At 35.8% G+C, this 22,270-nt stretch overlaps 1 protein-coding gene across 3 annotated transcripts in view; it reads left to right on the top strand.

Annotated features, from left to right (window-relative positions):
- LOC142336509 (uncharacterized) overlaps window positions 1-19,201 on the top strand; it is a 47,238-nt gene extending 28,037 nt beyond the window's left edge. For 2 of the 3 annotated variants that reach the window (XM_075385401.1, XM_075385403.1), the window contains 4 exons: window positions 11,013-11,172; window positions 16,183-16,203; window positions 17,905-18,049; window positions 18,528-19,201. In XM_075385401.1, the coding sequence (XP_075241516.1) occupies window positions 11,013-11,172; window positions 16,183-16,203; window positions 17,905-18,049; window positions 18,528-18,746 (545 nt within the window). In that variant the 3' untranslated portion in view covers window positions 18,747-19,201. The remainder of the gene's footprint in view (window positions 1-11,012; window positions 11,173-16,182; window positions 16,204-17,904; window positions 18,050-18,527) is intronic. The other variant, XM_075385402.1, reaches the window with a different exon arrangement.
- The last annotated feature ends 3,069 nt before the right edge of the window (window positions 19,202-22,270 follow it).

Here is a 22,270-nt window from a genome sequence, read left to right as displayed (position 1 = left end):
TGCTTCATAATAATCCCATAGGAAACAGCGAGTAGGTAGTTTTGTATAGCTGAAAATCAACTTTCAATCGTATACATAGCGGCGAACCACAAAGATCATTCTGTGCAGTACTTTTGTTTTCAAACCACTTTAATGACTTTCCTGATGTTCTTATGAACGAATACTTTCTTAACACAGATGACACAAGAATTTTAGGACTTTGAAAAATAACTGAGCTTCAGATGACATCAACTGAGCAACAATGTCATCAAATGGAGCAAAGAAAATCTCCTTACCTTCAGTTTCGTCAAATTTAAATGCGTTCAATTTAGTGTTCGAAAAACGAAATGCAAGCTCTTCTGATTAAATGAAAATGTAGTTTCTGAAATGTAAACAAAATAGGCGCTGAATCTATTTTTCAAACACTCTGTTTTTGGACTATCGTTCGGATTCTGCTATATGCGAAGTAAATAAAAAATCGCGCATCTGAAGGGAAAAATTCCGTACTCAACCCGAAGAAAGTTAAATGTACATTGGTTAAAAGCTACATGCTGTCGGTCTTGTTTTATGGATCAGGCACCTGGTTTGCAAGCAAGACAAGGCTAAAAGGAATGAAAAAAGTGCATCAAGCTTGTGCAAAATGAGTGTGCTCAACAAATCTTTTCAACGTTGGAGAATATATTGCATTTTTGCGAACACTAAGTCTGCTGCCAAGATCGTTCCTAATAATCTATGCAGATCTCATATTAAATATTTTCATATTAATGTATGCTTGAACAATGGCATCAAGGAATCAAAGAGTTAACTCTACTAAGACATCAGTCAAATGCGGCCAATGCAAGAAAGGAGTCAAAGAGGATGACGGTTCTGCGATTGGGTGCGAAAGTTGTCAACTTTGGTTTCACGGTACCTGTGCTCACCTCTCCGAGGAGGAAGTTAAATGGCTCGGAGCTAAACGCAACTGTGTGTGGCTTTGTGACTCGTGTGTCGAGCAGAATGACAACATCCTCACTTCTTCAAAAACCGAAGCTAAGTTGAATGGCTTATTTGATTCTTTAAGTAACAAGTTTACATCATCAATTGCAGAACTAATTCCTAAAGCTGTTAAAGAGTCTGTTACTAGTCATTTGTACGATGACGTCAAGAAAGCTGTCAATGACATCTTACCATCCTACGCTGACATTAGTTCAGGTCGCTCAAACGCTCAGTACAAAAATCCTGATCTGCAGTTTATTATAAATGGTGTTACTGAATCTGAAGACTCGTACTTGAAGCAAATCGAGAAGTACTCGATGGAAGTCAAAAACATAATATCGCATATTGGGTTAGCTTGCGACGGCAATGTAACAGGTGTTAGACGACTTGGCAAAAAAGTCAATCCCCTGAACAAACAAAAGCGAAACTGCCGTCCTATACTTATCACAACCTCCAATCCCCTTTTCCTTCAGAATTGCTTTGCTAGAAGTCACTACCTGCGAAATTTTGTAAAACCTGTATACATAAAGAAGTTTCTGACATCCAGTGAAAGACAGAAGGAGAAAGATGTCCTCGGGAAACGCTTCCATATGATTCATCGGGAAGGAAAAAATAAAGAAGACTTTCGGATAAAGAATTTAAAACTTTTTTATCAAGGGCGTGAAGTCGAAATGAGCAGTGATTGACTAACAGAAGCCAACTGCTTGCTTCTCAATTGTCAATCAATTTGCAGCTTGGATAAACGTCAAGAATTGGTTAGAATAATGACAACAGCATCAATTTCGTTAATATTTTTAACTGAAACATGGCTCTCTGAAAGCATTTCTGATTCAGAAATATTACTCGGATCTAATTTCAATGTTGTGGCACGTTCCGATCGCAGCAAATGGGAACACGGAGGTGTTCTCATTGCTGCTTCTAATTCCATCCAAACACAAATAATTGATGTTAAATTACCACAATATCCTTTCTCTGTTGCGTGTGGTCTTCTAGATAGCATACCGTCGTTTTTCATATTGATATACAAACCCCCAGTCGGATCTCCATTTCACTTCAACATCGAATTGCTCACTGATTGCCTAAATGAATACCTTGCGAAAATCAAATGTTTAGTCAGCAACTATTCGCCTACGACAACAGTTAATATTTATGTGCTCGGTGATTTTAATCTTCCCGGTGTCAATTGGGAAACATTTACATCGATTAACTCTCAGGAAGTTGAATTTTTAGATTTACTTGACGAACTTAATTTGAATCAATTTGTTAGCGGTCCCACTCACAAAGGTCACAACACGTTGGATCTTATCTTGTCTAATGTGGATCAATTACCTGTTACTATTGGAACCAAATTTTTTTTCCGATCATTACCCGATCTTCTTTTCTTGTAACTTCGATCTGATTGATGCTAAATTTAAATCAGGTTTTTCACGCTCGTCATTCAATGCGCAAGCTTTCAACTTTTATCTTTCTGACTTGTTCAAATTTTTAAGTTTCAACGATATCAAGACTTTGGACTATCCTGAGCACTGGTATTTTTATCTGCATGAAAGTTTTAGTCAAAGTGTTAAGATGAAAAGAGCTAAGCGACGTAATGCGCCAATATTTTTCTCCTCGCATACAATGCATCTTCTGAATCAGAAAGAGACTAACCTCCGTAAGCTTACAAAAAACTGGACACTTCTGCTCTCACTAAAACAAAGAGAACTTGATAAATCACTTAACGAGTCGATTGAATTGGACAAGCAAATTTTCATTGAAAAATTCAACCTATCATGTTATTCTCACTGTTTTAGGCTGCTGAGAACACTTGGCTTCAGTAAGTCTTTACCTTCTGTTATGTCCTATAGCGGAGTTTCTCTGTCCTCTAGCTCCGAGATTGCAAATGGTTTTAATACGTTCTTTGGTTCCGTTTTTTCTCCCAAAATTAAATACGATGTGCCAGCATCTTATGAATTTTTGCCAGAGTTGTGTATAGACAACGTAACGTTTTCAGAAACAGAGATAAGAACCCTATTATTGCGCTGTGATGATTCGAGCTCTATGGGTGCTGATAATATTCCCTCATTCGTTCTTCGTGAGTGTGCAACTATTTTTATCTCCAGCAGTTCAACAACTTTTACTGGGTTACCAAAAATTGCACCTGGCCTTCGTTATGGAAGGTATCGTATGTTACGCCCTTACATAAAACGGGACCACTGAACCTGGTTGAGAACTATCGTCCAATAAGTATTTTATGTAAACTTTCGTTGGTATTCGAACGTATTTTGTTTGATTTTATTTATCCAAAGGTGAAGGTTTTAATTTGCAAACAGCAACACGGATTCATGAAATTAAGGAGCACTGTAACTCAAATGATTGATTACTTAGATATTGTTTATAAATCTCAAGACATAAGCTCTCCTGCACTTTCAGTTTATTTTGACATCAGGAAGGCCTTTGACACTGTTCCTCATCACTTATTGCTATCTAAACTTCAAGTTCTTGGCTTCTGTCCTGGTTTTTTGTTACTTTTTGAGTCTTATCTTTCTGATCGCTTACAGTGCGTCAAAGTGAATGAAACTTTCTCTTCTTTCTGTAATGTGACATCTGGTGTACCACAAGGCAGTGTCATCGGACCACTTCTTTTTCTGTTATTTATCAATGATATGCCAAATGTAATCTCACATGGATCGTATTTTCTGTACGCTGATGATTTGAAAATTTTCACATGCTGCGAGTCACAACGTATACAACAGGACCTTAACGCCTTACAGCAGTGGTCAGTTTCAAATGGCTTGAATTTTCATCCGTCCAAATGTAAAATTTTATCTTTCAATTTTGACCGTTCGCAAGTATTAAAACTTGGTGAGACAGAACTGGATTATATTGACTATATTGAAGACCTTGGCTTCACCATATCGAGTAATTTGAGCTGGCAACGTCATATTGATACAAAATTAGCTAAATGCAAAAAGATTTTCTATTTCATAAAGCGAAACGTGCCTTTCACGATATCAGCAAGGAGGAAACTTTTATTGTATCAAAGCCTTGTCCTCTCCATCCTTCTTTAATGTTGTTCTGTATGGCAGCCTTCCATAACCTATATGCGCAAGCTGGAGAAATTTCAATCAAGAGTTTTCAGATGGATCAATTCTGATCGCGATTATGTTTCTAAACTTCAAAGATTTTCTTTCTTACCAGTTTGCTACCAGAAGATTGAGTCGGACATGGTCCTGCTTTGGAAAATGATCAATAAACAAGCCGAGGTGGAGAGTGAAACACAAAGTAGTTCTTTCAACACAAGGTCATCGACTCTTGGATTGTTTAGCGTGCCTAAAACGCAGAAGTTCTGCTCCGAAGATAACTTTTTTGTCAGGGCCACCAGATGTGCAAATGAACTGCTAAAGCTAAATGTTATTAAATTCGATATGCCGCTGGGCATATTTCGTACTAAATTACATATTTTTCTAGTTGAAAAACTTACTCATTTTAACATTGATATCTCTTGTTCTTATTTTTTAAAATGTTTTTGTAAAAATTGTCGCTCTTAATCTCTCCTGATGCCTGGACTAAATGATCTCCTCACTCCTGTTTTGGAATTGAGTCTTTTACTACTACTACTACTATTTAAATAAAATTTACGGTCTAACGCCAGTCAATGCTGGGGAATATTGGGAAATCAAAAAAGGATGTCACAAATCGAGGACTTTCGAAAAAATTGCTCGGCGGAAAAGTTAGTACTCATATGAAATGCAAATTATTTTTCGCCAGTGTAGCTAATTTCAACTAATCGATATCAAGAGACTCTGTTGGTTACGATCTTTTTTCCTTCTCCAGTACTATTTAGAGCGGAATTGCGAACTTCTGTAATTGATGGGTCGGCGTCAAATATCCAATGTAAACTTTATCCATATGGACGGGCACCTTATGAAGATTCATAATATGAAACTCAGTCATCAAAATTGAACTCAAATACCCCACAGAGGGGCTAAACAAATTGGTAGAAACCAGGCTTGGTTAAATTCATTATTATTATAATTATTATTATTATATTCACTGTTATTTTTTTTGTTATTATTAATAGCCGCCCTCATCTCAGCCGGCTATTATAGCGCTCCTATTTTTTTTTACTTCGTGGAATAAAAAAATGTTTCCCTTTACCTCATTTTGCCGCTTTTTCAACATTTTACGTGAAATCTTTTTGACTTCTCTAGGCTAGTTTCTCTCTTCTCTCATTCTGCTAAAAGTGATTTTGATCATCAGTTGCTCAGCAAAGCAATTCAAAATGAACAGAGTCAGTATAAAAGAAATCAAAGTCAGAAGTAGAAACGGGATAAACCCATAAAGCCCAATTTTAGATGCCCGCTATTTTAACGTCGTTCCTATAAGTCTTAATTACCATCTCTAATGCTTATTGGTATTGATAGTAGCCACTGTAGCCTCTCTCTCAGAAACAGAAGTACGTTATGTTCGACTACAAAATGCCATCAAAATAAATCGGACTTAAAAAATGTTTTTGTACTAAAATCTTTTTTTTTCAATATCTTCTATTCTTTCAATCCCAATCATGCTTATTGGAATCAACGGCGGCTATTTTCCGGCAATCTGCCGGGTGTGTTTATTATTTTTATAATTGTTATGTTTTTAATTTTTGCAATTTTAGCCCCCCCCCCACCAACAAAAATTAGATTTCTAAGAGGGAGTCAACTAATTACACTAATAACTATTAAGAACCATGTGGCGCACAAATTTTTAACTGTATCTAATTTCAAAACTTTAAATTTCAACATCTGAAACAACCATCCGGAGCTTTTGAGAAAAACAAGCCGTGATGTTCAATTTTTCGGATCGAGCCAGAGACTACTGAAATAGAAGGAAAATAACTGTTTGAAAAGCCTTGAAACTTTGTGCTATTTTATTGTTCCGTTTTTTAACGGTTGATATTATGGTTAATATGACTTCCAAGCGCTGCTCAAGGCTGTTACAGCGTGCCATAAATAATATAATACTGTAGAAAAGCAATTTTTGATTCCGATTTCTGCGAAAAAGGTTCTAAAATTTTCAATTCCTTCTAGCATATATCAAAGATAGCTGGATAACATGAATATTAATTGTTTAGATTTTAGGTCATTTAGAATTTGAAATTTTTGGAAATTTCAAATCGCAGAAACTACAATTTCAAGTTTTGCTAATTTTTACATTGTTATGTTTTCTTACGTAGCCTTTTGTAAACCTGTCTACCTTCCTGTGAGAACTGAGCCGCTCATAATTTAGCAGTGGCGATCGCTCTTTCCGAGGTAAAATTCGCAATTTTTGACAAAAATCTTCATTTTTATTTCAGAAAGTTTAAAGAGATCCGATCCAGCGAATGGGAGCAGAGATGCTGTTAGCGTGTTAGATGTCAAAATATTTACTTTCTAGTGCTTTTTAGGGGCTAAAAATTCTCAAAATATGAACATTTAGGACATAGAGGATCATGCAGGTGTTACGAAGATCGTTATCTTATCGGTCTTTTCTAATTTTTCTTGATACATTGTTCTTCATATAAGAAGATTAGCTTGTGAAAATTGTTGAGCATTCTGGGGGAAGAGAAGACTGCTTTGAAGTAGCTGTTATTTGGTACTTTTCTCTTGATTAAGTAGAAAAAAGTTTGTAAACTTCACTATAGAAAAATGGCATCTTGACGTATGGAAAATGATTGAATTTCTTTTAATCTGTTTGAACTTAATTCGAGTTTTTTTTTTACAAAATTTCGTGCTTCGTTTGTAATTGTAGTGCAATGATGTAAGCTGAGCGTAGCTTTGTTGCAGTCTTCCTATTTTTTCGTCTAATGCTCATTTTTGTGTTTCACGTTTGTTCACACCTCAAAGCTGAAAAATTTTTAGCGTGATTTTTTATGCTCACTAACAGCTTTCTCTCTCTCTCTTCTCTCTCTCTCTAGCTAATGTTTTTATGTCATTTGCGTGATAAGATTATCATCATACAAAATGACTTCTGCACTATAAAACTTTAGTTTAATTTGAGCTAGTTCAAGGTCAAAGAAACTCATTGTGTGCTGAAGGTCCCCAATGGAAAGGCTTCTGCGAATTAAGTTTGAACACGCCAACTTAATTTACCTTTTAAAGTTTACATCGTTTTTTAGGTGGTTTCAATATTTTCAAGGCATTTTGTATCTGTGTCTGTTTTTATCTGTATTCTACGGCCCGCAAGTTCGTTTCGCAGATCTTCCAGCGCTATCTGTCGGCTATGTTTGTTTTCAAATCGTTTTTACGAACTGGCGTACAAATGTTTGGCGTAAAAACTTATCTATATGCATGCCTGTATAGTCGGATAAAATGTCGTTAAATTCTGCGGTGGAAAGATTTCTTCCGATTTTTCTGCCGTAATCTTATTTTTTGGGTGTCTGGCTTTCATATTAATCTACAGACATCTTTACGTTTTGGTTTCTGTTGTCAATTCCTGTTCGTTTTGAATTGCTCGCGAACGAAGTTAGAAGCAATTATTGTAAACGTGCTGGTCTTTTTGTGCAAAATGTTTGCTTGACCGTTTTAACTTCGAGTGACTTTTACGCCCTTTACTTTTTCGTTTTGTGTGATCTAAATTTCTCTCGTTCACAAGTGTTAACAGCTGAACACAGTGTCGTTAGTTCACTACTAAAAGTCAGATTAAAAGTGCGACGAAATTGTTGTAATTTTTAATAGCCGCTGTCAGCCTCTCAACGGCTATTATTTAGGCGCTCTCCTTTTTACAATTCAAAGAATTTGAATTGTATTGGGGCGCTGTCTTTTTTTAAGATCTGTTCACACATTTTCATGATTTTTGAAGTCAAATTGTAGTAGTGATTTTGGTCACGCCGAAACAGAAAGTGGAGCGAAAAAGCGAGTGGTTTTGCGACGTGAAATTTTTTTGCTCTAAATTTAAAGTTGAGTGAGAAAACGGTGTTTGAACAAAATTTTGCCCTCTCGCTAGTGGTTTTTTGTTCACATGCGGCAATTTCACTTTGATTTTGTTTTCGATTTTTTGGATTGGATTTTTTTTCTAAACGGTTTTCCCAATCCATTCATAGTCCGTTCTAGGTCTAGTTTTCTGTTTAGTCATTGAAAATTCTTTGAATTGTACGTCAGGACTTGTCCTGCTATGTTTTTTTTCGCTTTACCTGTTGATCACGTTTTTCATTTTACATAAGTCACGATTTTCACGTTTGACTTCTGACTTAACCCAGTCACTTTTTGAACTGAATAGATTTTAAATTCTTTCACGCATTGGATTCCGCAATGTAGGTAATACAATCAAAGTCAAAAGAGCAAAATCAAAAGATCAAAAGAAAAATGATAAGCATAGAAAGCCCGGCCATTATGTCACAGTGCATTAGGTTATCAAAGTTCATTAAAGCGATTGCTAGCTGGCCTTAGTATTATGCCTAATAGCGTCCAGTCTAGAAGCTGAATTAAGAATTTTAGAATTTAGACGAATATGCATAATTTGCGCACCAAATGAGAACAGTTTGACGCTTAGAAAATTTATGGTAATTTCTATTAGTTTCTTTAAAATTGTTTCAATCCCAATGTGCGTCAAGCGGGTCAACGGCTGCTATTTTCTGGCTATTTGGCGTAAATTTTATGAGTGGTTATACCCTTAGTGAATTTAGTTACTCCCCAACCCCCAACTGAAGGAGGCTGCAATAGATTTGAGTGCAATTCTTCCGACGTTAGTCGATTATGTTAGAGTTTTGTTGCTTTGCAAAAGATTCTTAGTTGTGCATTCTTAAACTAATCATAATAGATGAATTTTAGCATTAATTATACCAATTTGATGATGACATATGATATTTATACGATACGAGTGAACTGCTACTTTTGGAATCAAAATCTGTTCAAATAGTACATTTGTTTTCCAGAAAGTCAATTAATCATGCGGAACTAATGAAACGGCCGTTGAAGTTTATTTGGCTTTTAACTTACTTAATTTACACAAAATTAAGTGTCAGATATTTTAATACATGAATAAATGTATTTTGAGTGAAACAAAGTAGTTGTCTGTGTCCATTCTTTGATGTTCCGAATGTAACATAGTTGAAAGATTTTTGGTTAATGTTGAATAAATAAACTCCATTTCTGCCGCCTGGTTGTCATATTAGCTCTTTAGCGATATTGATATTTACCAGCTGTGAAAAGAAATAGGAAAGACAATATTCATGCGTGACGTATGAGAACTAAAAATTATGTTTATAAATTAACGAAGTCAAATTTAGATTTTTAATGTAGCAGGTTCGGCAACGTGAAAATCATGCTGACAAACTTCAAATACAATTTACTGTGATTTCAAAACGCATTTCTTTCGATATCTTATAATAAATTGTTTTCATGTAGGCTATGAGCATTGATTTAATTAACCAAGCTACAGCTGAAAAACGGCCTACTTGTTAGGTAATCAAAACTCCGGTGCTAGGAAAATTGACCGACAGGGCGTTTTGCCGACAAGGAAAAAATGAGAAAGGTAGTCGACAGTTTTGTCGTAATTGGTCAAAAAATCTCACTGGTCGACGTAATAAGTGTCAGATATATTAATATATGAATATGTAGTTTTAATGAAACAAGTCTGTGTCCATTTTTGGACGGACTATAATGACAAAAAATTGTTTTCAAATAGGTTATGAGCATTAATGTAATTAACCAAGGTACAGCAAAAACAATCCACTCGCTACGTCATCAAAAGGTCAGTACGTTCCTAGTCGAATGATGCCAGGGGGCGTTTCTTTTTTTTATCTTCCGGTTATTTTGCGAAAAATCGGCAATTGACACGGCAAATCTGAGAACAAACAAAAGACAGACACAATTGCGTGGGTACCATGGTGATTTGTGGGTACAAGCCTGAGCGTGATAGAACTTTCTGAGAATCGACTAAACTTGGAACTGATTTCAACCAGGAGTTCCCCAACCAAGCATACCTTAATACAGTGATTTATTAAAAAAGAAATTCTTTGTTAGTTCCAATTCTAGCTAAAAGGGTTTTGACAACTAACTACTTCCTGTAGTAGTTATAAAGAATATGGGTATGAAACGGCATCGATGTCGCTTGGATAAAATGTTTTTGGTCACAAATGAATGGCGTGCATGTAATCGGAAAATGATAATTTAGCGCCGTCTTTTTCCTCTATTTTGTTTATGTGCATGTCATCACTTATCCGCAAAGATTAGATAAATGGAAGCAGCTGGTGATAAAACTATTTTCCTGAAGTGATAAGTTATTTTCCTACGTAAAGCAATAAAAGAATTATAATTTTGGTTCTACTTTTCACCCCGATCTATTTAACCCGCATATCTTACCTCCATATCACATTACCCCTCTATCATTTTACCCTGCAATTTAGCAGTCGGTATTACAAACATGTTTCTTTAAATGTTTCTTTACTTTAGCGGATATTTTGATTCCATATTTTGTTGTGATAGTTTCTTATTATCAAGTCCTATGGGTCGCTTAGGCTTGACCATGACGCGCGAGGCATGGACGAATGATTGCAGTGCCAATGTTAATAGTGCCAATTATATAAATGATTAATTTCTCTTGAACGAAGTTCATAGCAATTATTGTAAACGTGTGTGTATTTTTTATGCAAAATTTTCGCTTGACAATTTTGACTTTTCGAGTGACTTTTACGCCCTTGACGTTTTGCGTGATCTAAAATTATCTCTCAATCACAATTTCAAGCAGCTGAATTCAATTGGCGGAAATTTAATACTAAAAGTCAAATGAAAAGTGTGCCTAAACTGGTGCCATTTTTTACTTTAAATCTTAATAGTGGTATATGTTAACCTCTAATGTGGTTATTTGAAGCCCACTGTTGAACTTCTTAGTCCCATTTAGGCTCCCCCTCCCTCTAACCGACTAAAGCAGGCTGCAATTGATTAGAGCTCCCACTAGTCGTTCGAGAGGAATTCCTCCGACGTTTAGTCGGTTATGTTTAAAATTGGGATGAAATGATAAGGGGTTAAAAAAATAGGGATGATAAAGCGGGACACCAAAATTTCTCAAAACCCGTATGTTAAAATCGATGAGTGATTACATTCGTTGTGTTACAGCCCCTAACATGAGCCAAGCGAGGAAGACTAACCCTGATCAGAGATACTCGACTCTTCCTCTGACTACAGATTACAGCAAAATGCAAAGTGCAGGTGACCTCTCACCCTCATCACCCAACAAAGCCACCACTCCCACCGGCGAAAGTCGCCGAGTTGACAGGTTAGTTTAACTGGCTTTAAAGAATGTTTTTAATTGCTCTCAAACGAAGTTGGAAGCAATTATTAATTGCTCTCAAACGAAGTTGGAAGCAATTATTAATTGCTCTCAAACGAAGTTTGTACCAATTATATTAGTCCTGTTGGTCTTTTTATGCGATTTTTTGCTTGGCCGATTTTTCGTCTTGACCCATTTGACTTTTCGTCCTCAAAAACGGAATCAACGGATAACGCCTGGAGGATATCAAGTGCTCTTAGAGGCTTTCAGCTCACTAGTCTCCAAGTATGCTATTCACAGAAACTGAAGTTTTGGAGACGTATACTCATGACGTATACCCCCCACGTCACCCATCGCCCATACCCCCCCCCCCCCTCCCACTTCACCCATCGCCCATACCCCCCCCCCCCTCCCACTTCACCCATACCCCCCACCCTCTTCTCCCCCAACCCCTGCACATCGTTGAGGCCGTAAGGACGTGGCCCCGTGAAGCCAAAGACCCCCACTCCCACCGTTGCCCCATCAATCCGCCAGAGCATCCACTCCCGCTGCGCTCATCTCACGCCCCTTCAATTAAGCCAAAGCTAACCTCACTAAACCGTAATGCCAAAATTGATAGATTTTCATTTTTAAAATTTAAATTAAAGTAGCTCAAATAAAAATGATTTGAAGCCCGACGACCCCCTCCACCCGCGCGCGCGTCCTTTGAGAGCAATTTGTCTGTCAGTAGTCGGTTACGCTAGTACTTTCTATCCATCCATTAATATTCATTTCGATCGTTGTTCAAAATGTATTTGAATTCTTATTTTAATGTTTTAATGTTTATTGGCTGTTGATTTCCTTTTGTGTTGCTTTAAATTATCACTCAGAATTGGAAACTCACTCGAGAAATACAATATGTAAATATTATTCAAATAATTATTCAAAAGATTAATATAAATAAATACTTCTGTGAACGTAAGGATTCGATTATTACGTGAATAAGCATTAGTGCTATGCAAAATTATGAATCAGTTGTTGACATGCATCCAATTATTTAAATTGGCCCCATCCTCAAAATTTATTCGGCGGATCGATATCTTCTGCGGAAAGATACAAAGTGGTATCATTGCAAAGCTCTTGAAAATTGAATGAGTCCCTGAAGAGAATTTTCATTTATCGAAAAAAACCTTGCTGACCAAAGTTTTCCTGACTTTGACATTTTTCATTTGTTTCATGCTTCGTAAATGCTTACATGCTTAGAAATTTTTACATTAGGCATAATATGAAGTTAAGATTAAAAAATGGTTAATCAGAAGTTTCCTCCGAATAAAAAGATTCAGTAGCTTTTCAATGGCGAGCTGAAACAATCAGGTATTTCAAACTTTTTATAAGCAAGGCTCGAAGTTCGAAATGATATTTATCAATCAAAGTGCCTGTAGTCCACTGAAATACTACCTAGGATTTCACTTTTTTTTGCTAGTGTAAACGAATGAATTTTGAGTGAATTTGTCTATTCTGACATGAGAACTATGAAATATTTGGATTAAATAAGCGGAAATTTTAATTCAGACCAACATTTCAAATTAACTGTTATCTATTATCTACTATATATTATCTGTTATCTATTATATATTTTCTATTTGAAATTGAAATAGGCAAAGTGCTGCTTAAAAAGTGAGATGCAGTGTAGTCATAAGTTGTAAAAGCAAAAGAAATGTTAGCAGAGCAATCGTTAAGTGAATTCAAACTGTTTTCAGTTGATTGATTATGGTTTTAATGTCTTTGACACTATTTGTTTTCAAAAAATATTAGTGACCTTAGTTTCCAGTATATGTTGCCGTTTTATTGTCTTGTCACTTTTTCTTAATAATAGATTGAACTGACCTTTTAATGCGGCGTAATTTAAGCTTATTGTGATCAGTTTTTAAATATTGTTTTTTTACTAAGACATCATTTGCTCTTGAAAGGTTTTACTGAATTTTTGCAGCTTTCATTCATATGGCGATATTTTTGTCCCTTTTTGTGGTAAGGGAATTAAGAAAAAATTAAGAAGAAACAATTTAAATTTATCAAACTCTGCTGAGAAGAGATGAAATCATGATGCAAAGGGCAGTTCTTGGGCATTTTGATACCTCATCCAACTGTACGGTATCTCACTCTAATGAAGGATATTGAGGGCAGTGTTTATAAATAAAACAACTTTTAACACGTTTACAACACCTCAGCAATTTTAAGAACATGTAAAACTTCCATTATCCTTCTTAATTTTTTTTCTTTTTATGGTATTTTGAGACTAGAGACTACAAAGCTATCGCAGCAATTTTCTAGCAATCTACCAGCTATGTTGTTAAGTAAATTATTGAAAGAAAAAAAACGTGGTCAGCTGTAATTGATTTAGAACTCCAACTTGCACTGATTTTAAAGAAATTATAAGCTTCTCTGGGTTGATTTTTTTTTTGCGTTTTGGGGTAGTAAAATTTATTGAAATTGAGAGTATCATGAATTAAATATTTTATTTATTTCAGTAGGTACTAATTGGCTGTGGTCCAACTTATGCATTATTGCGGTCGATTCGGGAGTCTTTGGACAATGTTTTGCTTTGCTTTTTCGTTCATCTTTTTGTTTTACACAAGTCAGGAGGTTCACGCTTGACTTTTGACTTGCCTCACTCATTGTTTCGGCTGAATCGGTTTTCTATTTCATTCAACCTTTCTGTGGATATTGCGAAAAACGTCATGGTCAAAATAGCCAAATCAGAAAAAGTCAGAAATCAGAAAACTTTGTGGACTCTTAGAAATTTAAGCTATAATTTCGGATTTATACGACTCGAAGAGTAGTATTGGAATTCTACAGACTTTTTACAATCCAACAATTTGATTGTATTGGGGCTGTTTTTTGTTAGATGTATTCACACAGGTTTCAATGACTTTGATCTTTCAAAACGGGATAAACAGTAAGACCAGTGGGCATTAATTTTCCTTAGAGACCCAAAGCTAGCTTTATGATTTCTTGAAAAGCTTTGAGTGGTGCAGCTGCTGGGAACGCCGTAATTCAAGGTTAAAAGATCATCATTTTTAGGAGTATTTGAGCACAAAATGGTGCAATGTTTAGAGTTTTTTGTTTGATTAGTCTATAAATTAACGTATTTTTGTTTCTTTGGTGAATTGGAATACATTATGCACTATAATACTACGCGGTGTTGATTTTAACGGTTAACAATGTATTATTAATAGCCGCACAGCGATAGCTGGGGCTATTTTTGGCCTTCTCTTGGTTTTTATAATTCAAAGAATTTGAATTGTATTGGGGCGCTGACTTTTTTTTAAGATCTGTTCACACATTTTTATGATTTTTGAAGTCAAATTGGAGTAGTGATTTTGGTCAAGCCGAAATAGGAAGTAGAGCGAAAAAGCGAGTGGTTTTGCGGCGTGAATTTTTTTTGCTCTAAATTTAAAGTGGAGTGAGAAAACGGAGTGAGAAAACGGAGTGAGAAGCGGCAATTTCAATTTGATTTTCTGTTTTTCCAATTTTTTGGATAGGATTTTTTCTAGGTGGTTTTCCCAATCCATTCATTGTCCGTTCTAGGTCTAATTTTCTGTTTAGTCAATGAAAATTATTTGAATTGTACGTCAGGACTTGTCCTGCTTTGTTTTTTTATTTCGTCGTCACGATTTTTGTTATAGCTGCGAAGCTGTAAGCTGAGCGAAGCTATATTGCGGTGCTCTTGGTTTTTTTTGTTTCGTCGTCTGACGCTTTTTTTTCGTTTTACATTTGTTCACGCAGCAAAGCAGAAAAAGTCAAATTTTCTGACTGACTTCTTCCTCTCACTAACGGCATTTGCGCGCGTGACGTCATTTCTCACTCGCTTTAGCAAAAGTTTTTAGGTTAATTGCGTGATTAGATTTTGATCATACGTTACTTGCCTCACTCAATAAAATGACTTTTGCACTTTAAAACTTAAGTTTAATTTGAATTTGTTTAAGGTCAAAGGAACTCTTTTGTGCAGTAAAGGTCCCTAATAAGAGGCTTCTGTGGAATGAATTTTAACAAGCTTTATTAATTTATCGCTAAAGGTTTTTTTACCTAGTTTTTTTGAGCGGCGTCGTTTTTTTTTTCAATTTAGATCTGTATCTGTTTCTATCTCTATTATATGGCACGCAGGTCTATTCTTTCGCAGCTATACCGGCAATCTGCCGGCTATGTTTACGACTATATGACGTCACAATCACTTCAAATCTGCTGTTTGTTCATTCGTTCATGCAATTTCAACTGAAGTGCGTATGTGACGTCATTTTTCGCTCTTAGTGGAGCGAGTTTTTTTGTTCATTCGCGTGATTAAATTTTTGGTCACACTTGACTTACCTCGCTCTCAAAAATGATTTCCTCACTTTGAAGTGGACTTCTATTTACTTTAATTCAAAGAGATGAGGTTAAATGGGTGTGTGTCACTCTAAACGAAGGTTATTTGAAAGCAGCTAATAGAGGCAGCAAAAACTTTTATACAGGTTTTTAATCAAAATATAACATATCGGCCTTCAATGAAAAGACGAATGTTATTGGTCTGTCTTTTTTGTTGTTTTTTTTTACTGATCTATGAAGTTATTGCGGCTATTTTCTGGCAATCTGCCAGCTATGTTTTCTGATAGATTACATAACTATTACATAATTTATGGCTTTCTTTTATGTCGGCTTACTTTGCTTCCACTTACTTCCCGTTAAAATGCCGGCGGGTTGTCCCGACGGCTGTGAACAATATATCCGAACGCAAATTACAGATTAGCTGTATTCACCTTAATTCCGACTTTAAAATGAAAATTTTGTCTGTCTAGATTGGCCTGTCATGCTTGGGCTTTGCCTCCCTTTATAAGAGTAATGGAAAACTTTTTAGCGATATTTTTGCTGTATCGAAAATGAAGACAACAGATTTGCATGTAAGAAAAATTCGACAGTTGTAGTTAACCCTCAGTGTAAACTTCACTAAATGTTTATTTGTGAGGCATTTTGTGTAACTTTGTTTTCATTCATTATTATCAGGCAAACGTGGAGTAGCAGCAGGTAATTGGATAGATTATTATTTGGAACTTCTTCGGTTGCACTCATAACATTCATTACTGGTCATTTATCCATTTAATGTCTTTAATGGTCATTTGAACCAGTATTGTGTTTTCAATTCTTATTTTTGGAGCTAGGAATTAGAGCCGAACGGGCGCAAAGCGGAATGAGAAAAAAATGAGAATCAGCCGAATGCTTAAATTTGATTGGCCAAATAATCTGATTGGTTTAAATTGAATACAACCAATGAAATACTGTGGGGAGCGCGCCAGTTAGCCTCTCCGTTGCAGCAACCCACTGACGGCAAACTGCCTTTAAAGTGCTGAGTTTAATGTCAACCAATCAGAGCACGGAAAATAGGATCTATTCTGTTTTGCCCCCCCCCCCCCCCCCCCCCCCCCCAGCTTAGTGAGCATAAATTTTTTATGACCCCCAGGCACACGTGCTATTTTCTTACATAGTAACGTGCTATATGACAACATATAATTTTAACTGGGGGTCAGTAAAAACACTGGGGGGGATTTATTTGGCTTTAAATCTCATTTTATGGCATTCTGCTCTGTGCCCGTTCGGCTCTACCGGCTTCCTCCCCAACTTTACTGCACAAATTCCGGTGATGGAAACTTGGAAAGTTTGTGGTAGAATTTACTCTGTGAAATGGCGGCCAAACTGTGATGCACTGTTGACTGTATTTACTATTGGTTGAAGGAATTTGTTTTTGCAGCTTGTTTTTTTTCTGTTTTCAGGCGGAGTTTTCTCTGCGGAAATTTTTTAAAGAAAGGTTCTGTAATTAAATTGACAGTCATTTAGAAATGTTAAATCATTAATTGTTCTCGAAGAAAGATATTTTAACTGACCGACTTGACTTCTTTTTGAGTACTTTGTGGTTATTATTTTTTCTTCATGCTAGCGAGGCTGTATACCTTTGTAATTGTAAAATTTTTGCCCTGCATAGGTGCCTGGAAAATGGAAAATATAACAAGTTTAAGCGTTATCTAGAAATTGAGGTGTTTGTTAGCTATCCCCCCCCCCCCCACCCACAACCTTCACGTCATTTTACATAGTAACTTATACTATGTAAGCAGTCATAAATTGTAACTGTAGGTCATAAACGGCACTGCGGCGAATAGAACATTCAAAAATTTTATCGAGTTAAAATGAGTTAGAATTTTTTGGCCTTTCCCATTATAGCCCCCCCCCCCCCCCCAGCTTAGTGGTCAGAAAACCTATAGCCTCCCCCCCCCCCCCCCCCAAGCATAGAAAATATACCATAATGGGGGGCTATAATTTCATGGGGGGCTATAATGGGAGAGATGCGATTTTTTTGCTTAACATCTCGTACATGCGTAGTCCTAACAAAGACCTAGACAGGGAATAGTGGAATAGTTGTTAGTCGAATTAAGTTTGCTGGTAGTTAATAGGATTTGAAAACTGCTACAATCATAGCAATTTTAAGCGGCCTAATGCTTTCTCCTTTTCGTGAACTAGTCGTGTTCTGCTTGCACAATGAAGCCAGTTATATCATATATGACATTTGAACGGGTACGTCTTTATTACTAGCAAATGCGGAAACTGTTTAAAATAAAAAATTGCGATGGAAATCATCTCCAAATTGCATATTGAAATCTTATCGGCATGGATCTGAACAGACAATTTATTTTTAAATGACAGTCGGGTTCTTCTAAGTAGTATGTATGATTACAGATCTCAGAGTGTGAAGGAGACACAGGAGGAGATAGACAGGATGAGGAAGCATGTTTATGAGATGAAACTCAAGTTCCTGGGTGAACCCGTTCCAGCTGTGTACCCCTACCCTCTCCAAACAGACGATGACCCTCTCAATGACGAGGTTCATAGTTGTCGTATTAATCACGAGTCTTTCCCTTATTGCCCCCCCCTCCAGCTGTGGTCAAATAACTTTTACCGCCCCCCCCCCCACCCCCCAATCATGGTAAACATACCATAATGGGAGGCTATAATTTCGTGAGGGGGTGGGGAGGGCTATAATGGGAAAGGCCCCAAAATTTCAGATAAACGCCAACGATTTATAATTATAAGCTCAATTAGAATACAATGTGAAAAAATTAATGCTCTGCGGGGCTTCTTTACAGCTCAGCATACAAAAATTAAAAGTGATGTGGGAAAAAAATCGCAAGAATTAGAGAAAAGTATTTGCCGAATATATTCCAACTGCTTAATTTCAATGTAAACTGTTTGACGTTCAGAAACTAAACGATGGTGACCACTAGTGAGCTAAATATGCTCCTAGGTTGTCAAGAATCGTCGAGGGATTGCTTGATGTTGTTTTCAATCATGCTGCATTGCAGGTTGTGGAGGATGACGTCATAGATGCTCCGAAGAATGCGAAGCAAGTGGAATCATCAAACCCCTCAGCTCTGCAGAAGCCTAGCAAGTCCAAGAAGCATGCAGCAAGCGACAAAGATGGCAAGAAAGCATCTCCGAAAAAACCTGCCTCAAACCCATTTTATAAGCTTCTCTGTGGAAGCGGCAAATCCAAAGATTATGCCGATGAAGAGCAATACTAGAAACTATTTATTTAGTGCCGAAATGGGACAGCTAAAAATAAACTCGAATTACAACTGATATCATTTCCAAAACCCGAACGTTGTTAGCGAAAATAATATGAACATATTTAAAACTTTCAGTGAAACTTGACGCTTTCAAGGATTATAACTTATACAAAACTTTTTAATTATGGTTTCTGGGTTTATAGATGGAATGAATTTGGTAATGCTAGCTATGTTGATGATATGTCCATCATCATGTACGACTGTGGCTCCGCTTTTTTGTTGGTTTTATTGTCTATTTTGAGTCCAGTTTTATTTATTTGGCATTAAGATGTTTTCCACTTCGCAATCAATCATCTTTTAAATTAAATTATTTGTTGTTTCATCAGAATTTGAAATGTCAGTTAGTCATGCAATGATGATTTTCATATTTTACTAGTATCAATAGCCTTTAATTTATTTTCGGAGAATGATTTTTTTTCAGCTGTAGGCCCCAAGATCCAAGTTTCAGCACCAATTTGCGTATCAGAAATTATGAAAGCCTCGAACTTCGAACGCTGCTGCTTGGAAAAAGGAAAACGACTGGTTAAGTCTCAGTAGGGAAATCCTACGAACTAAAGTAGATAAATTGTTCTGGCTGTGTGAGATTGTTCATAATTATTAAACAGATGGAGGGGTAGAAAATTTGGTATTTTTGAACTACACAAGCTCAAACACGTGCAAGCGATTTGTGGTGAAAAATTGCTCTCGAACAAAGTTTGAAGCGACTAATGTGAACGTGTTGGTAATTTTTTTATGCAAAAATTTTGCTTGAACGTTTTGTTTGAGTGACTTATGTCCTTGAATTTTCGTTCTGCGTGACCTAAATGCGTCATTCACAAGTGTCAGCAGCTTGTGGAAATGTAAGTTAGTATAGTTCTGGGAAGCGTAAAGCTTTGCGCCTGAGGCTGACCTCGAATTGGCGCAGGCTTGCCAGAACTAAACACTAACTAATTTGGGCCCAACGTTGCTGTTCAAAACTTGAATTTACTTGAAATTTATAGTAACACTGAAATTCAGCATAACTAAAGAATGATTTCTAATCAATCGAACAATTGAATACTCGCTCAATCCAAATAATTTTCAATATCTCAATATTATTGTAGGGGGAAAATGAGAGAGGCCGTTAGCAGGCTGTTTTGTCACTCTTGTCCTTCAAATGTGTGACCTTAAACAATGCGCCAACTATGAAACTATTTTTTATAATCAATTATAGACCTTAACAAAATCCTTTTTTGACAAATTTGTCTTTGTGACCTTTCTATTTTTAACTACCGGCTTTGATTATTTTTCAAAAGTGAATGTTTTTGTGGAGAAAAATTTGTGTTTAAAAATATTTTCCAAGAAATATAACTTACGGCTCCCGAGGTTTGCGTCGAAGTAGTCTGCCGAGTTGATTGATAATTTTATACCATTTTATCAGCTTGATTGCTACAAGACAGTCTGTAAAATGATAGAAAAACTGATTAATTTCAAAATTAAGTGTGACATCAAAAGTTAAATCTTAAAAAAAAGAGGGAAGCATGAAAAAGTGTGAACTTTTGACTTCTTCCTTTATGAATTTTCAAATTTAGGGTTAAAGCGAAACGTTGTTGTTGATTCTTGTTAACAGCAAAATTGAGTCAAAATTCAAATGCAAAGTTCAAATTTGGCGTATTGTTAGCAATTTGATCTTTGGTGGTAATAGTTGTATATAACAACCTATAATGACGTTATTTGAAGCCTCCTTTAGTAAATTTATTTACTCCCCCACAACGCCTGCATTAGATTTGAGCTACCACTATTCATTCGCGAGAAACTCTTCCGACCTTAGTTGGTTTTGTTCGCACTCCTCAGTCTTTTGTCAGGACCTCACAGATTTTAAAGAATTGATTGTTAGAGATAAATAGGCTCTGAGTGATATCACCGAGATCGTTTTCGAAGGGAAATTTTTCTGGCTATAAAGTTCCTCACTCCTTCCTTCTGTTTTTCTACCTGTATCCCTACAGGTCAACTTTCCTGGAAAAATTGGTTGGAGAACCGCTTTTTTTACGTATACGAGATAGTCCTTCAACTGCTGAGTTTTAAAAAAATCCAAGTCACTGCTCAACTGTCTTAGGCCGGCTCAAAATATTTTGGGGTTAAAGTCCTCGAATGAAATCGATTAGAGATTTTGCAGTGCGGGTATCAGACTTAGGCTATTCAAACCGATTTTGTCTGGCAAAATCAGAATTCTGCTATCCTCTGAAGAGCAAAAGCAAAGCAAATATATTTGAAAACCGTCCTAAGGGGCAAATTTTAAAAGTTGATGAAAATTTGATATACGCATCACATGAACAAGTGATCAGACATGTATTTTTGAAGGGTAAAAAATTTCAATTTTTTTACGACTGATTTTTAAATCAATTTTACTTGTTTATATAATTTCAAGCTTTTTAAAAAACAAAAAATAATGATTAACAAATCTGACTCACAATCGAATGGTTGTCAAATGAAAGGTAGGGTTTATTACGTTTTTAAATAAAATTTCAGGTAATTTTTTTTACAAAGGTAATATAGTTTTTTGGTAAAAATTTGTTTGTTTTTCAAACCAAAGTAGCTTGATTGTAAAGGGTTAAATTATTGTTGAGTATTTGAAAGTATAGGATAATGGTACAAAACCCGTTTTTTTGCTCAAAGATTGCATGAGTTTTGTGCATAACCTATAAACTTGAAAAGATCAGGATGTCTAAATAGTCTTGATCTAGGGGTTTCTCACAATTCTAACAGTTAGATGGCCTATCAGTAAAACTCTTCAAGACCATAGTTACATAGTTATGTTAAGTTTTATTAATCTTTTAAGTTTATCTTCACGTTTTATCATTAAATTAGATACATGTTTATCAGGATACGTATGTATGTTACTTCATGATCTTCCATGTTAATGGTATGTATAGATTTTTTGACTAGAAGAGAACAAAATGATAATTGTTTGGCGGTTATGTTGGCTGAAGTATCGAAGTTACTGTTTAGACCTGTGAATGAACCTACTAAATTTTTGGTAGAGTCTTTTGTTGTATTGCAAGATTCATTATCACAGTAGCTTGTAAATGGTACTTTGTTTTTAAAATACCATTTATCGAATAAACAGCATTCTGTAAGTTATCATGTAATCTTTGCTGCTTTACGGTCTTCGCATATTTTTTAAAGGTATTTTTAAGGTATTGTAGATACATCAGTACAAAATACACAGTGTCATGTGAATAACAATAGTTTACATCCCTTATAATTATTGTGTGTTTTTGTTCCACAATAATGTTCCATATAGTTCCCTTTATTGTTTTTTGTATCTACTTCAAATATGTTTCCAGTTCTCATTTTTGATTCATTTTTTGAAACTTTTAAACTTTAAACATATGAGAAGATTCAACTAGAGACTTTACTCATATTCAATTGGAAACCATTTTTTGATGTTCTTTGTTTATTTCTATTGTGTGAAAAGATATAAAGTCTATAATGTGTAATACTAGACCTATTATATTAGG

This window comes from Convolutriloba macropyga, chromosome 3 (assembly GCF_964194025.1).
Source record: "Convolutriloba macropyga chromosome 3, txConMacr16.3, whole genome shotgun sequence".
Lineage (NCBI taxonomy): Eukaryota > Metazoa > Xenacoelomorpha > Acoela > Convolutidae > Convolutriloba > Convolutriloba macropyga.
This window is presented reverse-complemented; position numbering and strand designations above follow the sequence as displayed.